General features: G+C 40.2%; 1 protein-coding gene across 1 annotated transcript; it reads right to left on the bottom strand.

The window, feature by feature from the left end:
• Positions 1-282: 282 nt before the first annotated feature.
• LOC109886148 (zinc finger protein 664-like) lies at positions 283-8200 on the bottom strand. Its single transcript, XM_020477889.2, has 2 exons — positions 7523-8200; positions 283-2381 (listed from the first exon to the last, which is right to left on the bottom strand). Exons 1-2 carry the CDS (start codon positions 7941-7943, stop codon positions 1501-1503), a joined length of 1302 nt encoding a protein of 433 aa, XP_020333478.2. The 5' UTR covers positions 7944-8200; the 3' UTR covers positions 283-1500.
• Positions 8201-9177: the final 977 nt, after the last annotated feature.

Genomic DNA, 9177 nt, shown 5'->3' with positions numbered 1-9177 from the left:
TTTAAAGTCGTTGAAAAAAACAACCCAAAACAACATTTTCAACTTTCACATTCAACTACAACCGAAAGCATATTGGACGTTGGGCATAGCCTCCTTTTCAATGTCTTTCCAATTACATTTATTTTCTCCAAGTTTCCAAATCAATAACTGTCACAAGAATGTCTAGTTCCAATGATATGAACTCAAAACTCACAATCTACTTTGACCAATTCCCCAGTCAGACTGCTGGGGGTTGTAAGGCCCTTTCATAGATGAATTGGACAAAGTCCCAGAATTTCTGCAAAGGGTAAGTTCTTTATTCAGAGAGCTCCGAAAATCATACAAGCACACAGCCTTTTATACCTCACATTTGGTCATATACATACCCCTACTCTTCTCAAACACTGTCAATGCTGGTTACAAGTCTTCTCCAACACATACATTGCTTATCATATCCTGAAACATGTTACATAGTCTACTGCAAGCCTAACGGTTTCTCCCCTCCCTGGGTGGGGAGACCTCCTTCCTGTTATCAGTTTTACAGTGGTCACAAGTTGTCTGTCACAAGCTGTCTGTTAACAGTTCCTCTTTTCCTTGAATGTCTCACTTGAATTGCTAAATAGTAAAGTCTTAACTTGTCCTACGCACACACATTAGAGAATTACAGTCGATTAATTCTAATTCTTTACACAGTTATACGTTTCAGGGTGGAATCCTTTAGTCATTACCTTAAACATAAATTCCATTTTCAATAACCAATATGCAGAAACAGTTTGTGATATATTGAAAGCCTAAACATAAAATGTGCTATATACACAAACATCTGCCACAATAATCATATTACTTGAATTTTTCTTAAACAAGCACCTGAAATAAACTGCACAAGCACCAGAAACACTGTTGTTTTGACAAGTAGCAATAAATCAATGATATCGATTAGGGGGGAAATCCGGTTGTACGTGCTGTTGAAACGAACACAACTAAAAAAACAAATGGAAATGGGTGATATATTTCAACTCACTGGTTAGAGGACAACCTGCAGAAGACAGTCAGCTACATTTTGGAGTGATGCATTCAAATGTAGGGGTCGCTAAACAAAGGAACGCAACACTTATTTGTCATCACTCATCAATATCATGTTGATATCAATTGTGCGAAAGGAGGGAGATGAGGTTGCACGTCCTGTTAAAACTAACGCAGCAAAAACCACACGGAATCTGGGAATAATGTGTACATCACTGGTTAGAGGACAACTTGTAGAAAACAGCTGGCTACATTTTGATTCAAGTGGGTGGCCAACGTGGTAAGTGTAACACAACTCTTTTTTTTGTCACTTTTTGTTAAATCTCATAAATTTTACTCTTTCAATTCAGAACCTAGATTTTTCCCCTGAGGATAATATCCATTTAATGTTGAAATGAATAGAACAGGGGAGAAACATTTAGGGTTCTACATTGTGACATCATTAAAATAATCCAACCATGTTAAAACATTCTACATTGTGACATTATTTCATCGATATCATGAAACAACTCCTTCATGTATTTTCTGATGTTTAATCAGAGATCTTTTATCAGAGTACTTCTTCCCACATTGATTACAGCTATAAGGTTTCTCTCCTGTGTGTGTCCGCTGGTGTATAGTGAGATAGCTAGATGTGGTAAAACTCTTCCCACATTGAGCACAGCTAAACGGTTTCTCTCCTGTGTGTATTCTCTGGTGTATAGTCAGATGGTCAGATCTAGTAAAACGCTTCCCACATTGATCACAGCTATAAGATTTCTCTCCTGTGTGTATTCTCTTGTGTAAAGTCAGATGGTCAGATCTAGTAAAACTCTTCCCACATTGTTCACAGCTATAAGACTTCTCTCCTGTGTGTATTCTCTGGTGTAAAGTCAGATGGTCAGATCTAGTAAAACTCTTCCCACATTGATCACAGCTATACAATTTCTCTCCTGTGTGTGTTCTCTGGTGTAAAGTCAGCTGGCCAGATGAAGTAAAACTCTTCCCACATTGATCACAGCTATAAGGTTTCTCTCCTGTGTGTGTTCTCTTGTGTACAATGAGATAGCTAGATGAAGAAAAACTCTTCCCACATTGAGCACAGCCATATGGTTTGTCTCTTTTGTGTAATCTTTGATGTATTTTAAGTTTTACTGAAGAGTTTAATCTTTTACCGTAGTCAGAGCAGCAGTGAGATTTCTCTCCTGTGTGTACTCGCTGGTGTATTTTAAGTTCTGATGAAGATTTGCAACCTTTCCCACAGTTAGAGCAGAAGTGAGATTTCTTCCCTGTGGTTCTCTGCTGGTGTTTCTTGAGGAGTTCTGATCTGGAGAGACTTTTCTCTGCCTCACGATGTTGTTGAGGCTCCCAAGAGGATCCACGATAGTCACATCTCTCTCCTGTGTGAACAACAAGGTCAGACAGATGGTCAAAGGCCCACAACACCAGAACTCCACTGTTTATTTGAGGTAAAAGGTGATGCCCAGAGCATCCCCATGAAGTTGTACAACAATTGACGTCTGTTAAATTATTTTACAATTGTCTTAAGACAGTCAAAAGCAGATGACCTTTGGTCTCCAAAAAAGGCCCCTTTCTGTGTTTGCGAAAAGTGCGGCATGAGGGCGACGCACACACAATTTGATTGCAGAAGCTCCTCCATGCTAATGAGGAAACCGATGTAGTATATCTGCCTGGAGCAAAAATGGTGAGCAGATTTTCTTTTTCACAATGTATTCTGAAGATTACAGTGCAAGATCAGGAGAGCTACTGAAGGAAACTCACATTAAGCTCTGTGTCTATTCACTAATTCACCACCGTGGGGGAAAACTCAGGGGAGTTCTCATAGGCTGACAGCAAAAATAGCCTCCATTTACAGGTTGCTTATAAATGCATTTCCCATTACTTTTGGAATATAATTGTAAGGCTCGCTTGAATCAAAAATCAAATCAAATTTATTTGTCACATACACATGGTTAGCAGATATTAATGCGAGTGTAGCGAAATGCTTGTGCTTCTAGTGTCGTGGCTAATCATTTCAAAATATGACACTTGCAAGAACCTGTGAATTCAATAATAGACTTTTAATACAATGTATTGCAAGCCGGAGTGGTCCGCGGAACACACACACTTTTTCAGAGCACTCGCTCTGATTTATACACATACAACATATGAGTCCATCCCACATGCAAATGAAGTTACATCCCAATCTGTGCATCCTGCTTGTTCAGCCCAATAATGCCCATATCTGCTTTCCGTCAGATTATAATGATGACAAGACCCTTGCTTTTTCCCTGCACTCAGCTTAATTCCTTCTTCTGTTTGTGTGTTATCTAGGGTCAGCAGACTGTGTCTCCTCTGTTTTTAGCGTGTTCAGCTATACTAAAAATACTATACATTCCTCTATGTTATCTGTTTGTGTGTTATCTAGGGTCAGCAGACTATGTGTCTCCATCTTTAGTGTGTCCAGTTGCCCTAGGCGCCTATGTGTCACCTTCCCTTCGTGTGGTCTGTTTTTAGCGTGCTCAGCTGTTCCATACTCTCATGGCCTCCTCTGGTCTCCTCTCCTATACAATAGACAATGCATTTTACCAGAATGGCAAATGCACTCTATAAGTGTGTCTCTCTCTTGTGTTACAGTATTATGTTCCTCTATATATGTACATCATTCTCCCATACTAGTTCCGACAATGCAGTAATAACCAACAAGTAATCTAACTAACAATTCCAAAACTACTACCTTATACACACAAGTGTAAGGGGATAAAGAATATGTACATAAAGATATATGCATGAGTGATGGTATAGAGCGGCATAGGCAAGATACAGTAGATGGTATCGAGTACAGTATAAAGATATGAGATGAGTATGTAAATAAAGTGGCATAGTTAAAGTGGCTAGTGATACATGTGTTACATAAAGATGCAGTAGATGATGTAGAGTACAGTATATACGTATACATATGAGATGAATAATGTAAGGTATGTAAACATTATATTAGGTAGCATTGTTTAAAGTGGCTAGTGATATATTTTACATAATTTCCCATCAATTCCCATTATTAAAGTGGCTGGAGTTGAGTCAGTGTGTTGGCAGCAGCCACTCAAGGTTAGTGGTGGCTGTTTAACAGTCTGATGGCCTTGAGATAGAAGCTGTTTTTCAGTCTCTCGGTCCCAGCTTTGATGCACCTGTACTGACCTCACCTTCTGGATGATAGCGGGGTGAACAGGCAGTGGCTCGGGTGGTTGTTGTCCTTGATGATCTTTATGGCCTTCCTGTGACATCGGGTGGTGTAGGTGTCCTGGAGGGCAGGTAGTTTGCCCCCGGTGATGCGTTATGCAGACCTCACTACCCTCTGGAGAGCCTTACGGTTGTGGGCGGAGCAGTTGCCGTACCAGGCGGGGATACAGCCAGGATGCTCTCGATTGTGCATCTGTAGAAGTTTGTGAGTGCTTTTGGTGACAAGCCAAATTTCTTCAGCCTCCTGAGGTTGAAGAGGCGCTGCTGCGCCTTCTTCACGATGCTGTCTGTGTGGGTGGACCAATTCAGTTTGTCTGTGATGTGTATGCTGAGGAACTTAAAACTTACTACCCTCTCCACTACTGTTCCATCGATGTGGATAGGGGGGTGTTCCCTCTGCTGTTTCCTGAAGTCCACAATCATCTCCTTAGTTTTGTTGACGTTGAGCGTGAGGTTATTTTCCTGACACCACACTCCGAGGGCCCTCACCTCCTCCCTGTAGGCCGTCTCGTCATTGTTGGTAATCAAGCCTACCACTGTTGTGTCGTCCGCAAACTTGATGATTGAGTTGGAGGCGTGCGTGGCCACGCAGTCGTGGGTGAACAGGGAGTACAGAAGAGGGCTCAGAACGCACCCTTGTGGGGCCCCAGTGTTGAGGATCAGCGGGGTGGAGATGTTGTTGCCTACCCTCACCACCTGGGGGCGGCCCGTCAGGAAGTCCAGTACCCAGTTGCACAGGGCGGGTTCGAGACCCAGGGTCTCGAGCTTGATGACGAGCTTGGAGGGTACTATGGTGTTAAATGCCGAGCTGTAGTCGATGAACAGCATTCTCACATAGGTATTCCTCATGTCCAGATGGGTTAGGGCAGTGTGCAGTGTGGTTGAGATTGCATCGTTTGTGGACCTATTTGGGCGGTAAGCAAATTGGAGTGGGTCTAGGGTGTCAGGTAGGGTGGAGGTGATATGGTCCTTGACTAGTCTCTCAAAGCACTTCATGATGACGGTAGTCGTTTAGCTCAGTTAATATGTTTGTGTTATCGTCGCAAATAAACTGCTTTATACTTATAAAACACTTCAACCAGTAAAATGCTCTTTAGCTAGCTTTGCCATCAGCCTGGCAATGAGGGTTTGTACATTAAGTGTTTAACAAATTGGCCCATAACTTCACCTAACAACAACATAGACCTACTGTAGGACCCATAACTTCCCCGAACCACAATAACTACAGACATACTGGAGCACGTGTGTGTTGTACAATAGCCTATCCATCAAGGAACAGTTCTCCACAAATTATGAGCTAAGTATCTCTGTGTCCAAACAGACTAACGAGACCCTACAGTAAATCAAGCAGACAATAACACATTATAAACATCAATTTGTTAGGGATGTTGGATCCAAAGTGGAGCACGTCATAACTGTCATTACCAGAGTAATGAATGAAGAAGCACTTTGCTTGTTGTTGCATGTTGTGATGTTTGTCATTTGACTGTCATTCAGAAAATGATTTCCTGGACCAGCTGATGATAGATGAACATGTGACTGTAACTAAACAGCTACAGTATTAAGAATGATTTGTAATTATTGAAGAACCACATTAATGACAGTATTGATTTGGGTGTTGTCAATAAAGTTAAGGTGACTCTCGGTTAGAATCATTGGATTGAGCAAACTCTGAAATTATTTAGGATCTGTGCCAATGAAAACTGTTTTCCCAGCGTAACATAAGGAGACACTAAATGTTACGTAGGTAGAGTGCATTTCAGAGATCTGAATACAAAAAACTGTCCGACAGCAAGATCCAGTATTTAAGTTCCTCACATGACAAGCTTAACGTTATGACTATAACTAATGTTCCCTCTACTTACTGAACATACCACGGGGAAATACAATCATTCCCCATGCCGACGCAAACGGATACTAAATGAAAACGCCCATGGCAGACCACCCAGACCTGACCCCGCAAGATGAGTCAGTTTTGTCAATTTATTCATTGTCTTTCGTTTGAAACACTCCTGCCAATGTTGAGTAAGGACGCACACCTAATTAGGCATATAGAAGTAGGACGAGTCTACCTGGCCTGCGCACAAATGTAGGCCTATAAATGTGCCCACTTGGGGATGTCTGATAGTATTTCTGATTGTCTTAACGCACCAACACTAATGAGTTGTGGAGCTTCTCAAAGCAAATGTATCTTCACCTCAAACAGCAAGTAAACAAAGTCTAATCAAAATCAATTGCAAATGAGAATAGTTCCTCAAAGTATTTGTACAATATTTCCAGCTCTCGCCCTTTCGATAACCACTCGGCATGAAAGGGAAAAATGTAATGCTCTGATCCAGTGGAAATGTCATAAAATACCTGATTACTTCTTAGCCCCTTTCACAAATAGCCGACAACTGTGTCTGTCCAGAACTCACTGGCACGGGAAACTGAGAGCCCAGAATATTTTATACAATGTTTCAAGTTCATTGTAGACAGGCCATGTGATTTATAGTATATTTATTTGCAATTCTTTTATTTGTTGGCTTTATGTAGACTATTTGTTTTTACATAGTTGGCAATGGCAATAAAAGTTACTTATAATTTTAATTTAGATAGAATGTAGATTAATCACAGACAATGATTTTGAGATACTATTATAAATTAAATGAAACTGTTCCACGAAAATGTGCATATGAAAATCATAACTGGCACGCAGATTGGTAGAAATGGTCAGATACATTTGGAGTGCAAATGTAGGTTGCCGACTACTTGTGTTGCCTATTACCGGCAATGTCAGAATTTACAAAGGCCTCCAGGAGTAAGTGGTTCGGTTAGTCTTTTCTCTTCTGGTTAGACTATATTGATGTAATGGCATGAAAATAAACTGGCTGAATATTATACAATAACTTATCAACAGCTCTAACAATTTGACCTCCACAGGAAATCTACACTGGTCATTCTAGAATATACTATATAGCCTATAACCCTGGTTAAACTATCATTATGACATCATAGATGAATTCTAGAATATACTATATATCCTAGAAACGTGGTTAAACTATTATTATGACATCATGGATGAATTCTAGAATATACTATATAGCCTCGAAATTAAACTACAATTTTGACCTCTTTGTATTATTAGGGTCCTGATGGGGTACAACAGTTGAACTAAGCTCTTGAGGCATGTGTTATATTCTTCAAGAATCAATGACTATAAATAAATCATTTAAAAGTAAAAAAAAATGGATGTAGCATTGCAGATTTCCCCTTTAACACCAAACATCAGTCCAACAACTGCAGAGTTTGTGACAGTACTTACTAGTGTTAATCAGGGACCGGTTTCTCAAAACCATCTTACGGCTAAGTACATTGTTAGAACCATTGGACGCCTGAATATGCTTTTGGGAAACCGGGCACAGATATCCAGTTTCCTCGTCTTCTTCCTCGTCCTTTTTGGATGTGACAGTCACCTCTTCCTCCTCCTCTTTCACTCCAAAAACCGCATCCTCCTCTTTCTCTTCCTCCTCTTCTTTTACTGTAACATCCTCCTCCTCTTTCACTCTGAACGTATTTTCCTCTTCTTTAACTGAGACGTCTTCCTCTTCTTCTTTCACCGTAACAGCCTCACCCTCTACTTGTATTTGTATTGTAACTTCCTCATCCTCTTTCACCAGAGCTTCTTTCTCCGTCCAGCAGACGTCCTCTTCTTTATCAGGAGGAGAGCAGCTTAGTGAACTCATGGTCAGAGATGTTAGCTAGCTAGGCTAATGCTAACTTAACCAGCCCGCTAGCTGACTAATAACAACACCGTAAATAAATCGGATAACTAACTAGACGACAGTAGTGAGTTTAAAATACAGTGGCTAATAAACACGAAAGCGTCTAAAGAGCTTTATTGGTTCGTCTATTTTGTCTAGCAAGCTACGGAGGTATCTGACTAACTGTTGCTGCTGTTGAAAGAAGCGTTCCGTCCACTAGATTATACGTCCCACCAACAGCATCGCCTTAAATTCCCAGATTCCCCGCCATCTGCTGACTGGAGTGGGTAACGCAGTTGAGTAAAATTTATATTTTATCTTCAGACAACAAGTTAAAGTGTAGGAAGCATGAGTTTTTACTCACCAGTGTAACAATACAGTGTGGTTAAAGACTTAGTAAGCTAGTTGTAGTCACTTTATGGTTACCTATAAGAACAAACAGTTATGTTTTTGCGTTATTACATATTTATTAACTTATTTCGGGAAATCTTCTAAACTACCCACAATGCACTAATATCCCAACATCATATGGATGATCAACTCTGTGCTACCGAGTTTGTATGCCAGTGTAACGACCGAAGTAAAGACAGTTTGAAGTTGGATATTAGACAGATATTCGCGCTTTCAAACCACTTGAGCCACAGGCTCCAAATAAGTGTCATGATGTTGGAAATATTGCGCACAACATTGCACAGTTCTTATTTTCACGATTTGGACATTAATTTTCTTTCCAAAGCTAATAAACATGTGGAAATGTGAGCAATATTTTGTATTCCTTGTTGAATTAGTTAGGGACCGTAAACAAAGTACAAACTTTTTTTACATTCAAATTTCAATAGGTCCTTGGTCATGTGATCTACTGACTTCAAACAAGGTTCAGAATGTCCACTGACTACCCTTCTATATTGCACACACTTTAGTTTGTCCATTTTCATCTCACATGGTTTTAAATTAAAAATTAAAAATTCAATAGCTCCTTGGTCGTGTGACCTATTGTCTGCTGACTACCCTTCCATATTGCACAGTCTGGTTTGTGTAGTGTAAAATCACAAGGTGTAACGTACATTTTTCATAGTTTCAAATTTACAATAGCTCTTTGGTCATGTCAATTACACACCTAAGAAGCGTGCAGTGGATATACACCCACATTGCATAACCTCTAGTCATGTCTCTTCTATATTGTTGCACATTAATATTAGTTTGACAGTTATGGGGT

The sequence above is a fragment of the Oncorhynchus kisutch genome, unplaced genomic scaffold, assembly GCF_002021735.2.
Source record: "Oncorhynchus kisutch isolate 150728-3 unplaced genomic scaffold, Okis_V2 scaffold1178, whole genome shotgun sequence".
NCBI classification, from domain to species: Eukaryota; Metazoa; Chordata; class Actinopteri; order Salmoniformes; family Salmonidae; genus Oncorhynchus; species Oncorhynchus kisutch.
Note: the sequence above shows the minus strand (reverse complement) of the source record. Positions and strands in the feature narration are given on the sequence as shown.

Bases quoted from the DNA above. Each gene is read 5' to 3' on its own strand.
- LOC109886148 (XM_020477889.2), bottom strand. From the start codon at position 7,943: ATGAGTTCACTAAGCTGCTCTCCTCCTGATAAAGAAGAGGACGTCTGC. The intron at 2,382-7,522 runs GTAAGTACTGTC...TTGTTCACACAG, and splicing joins CCGGTCCCTGATTAACACTA to GAGAGAGATGTGACTATCGT.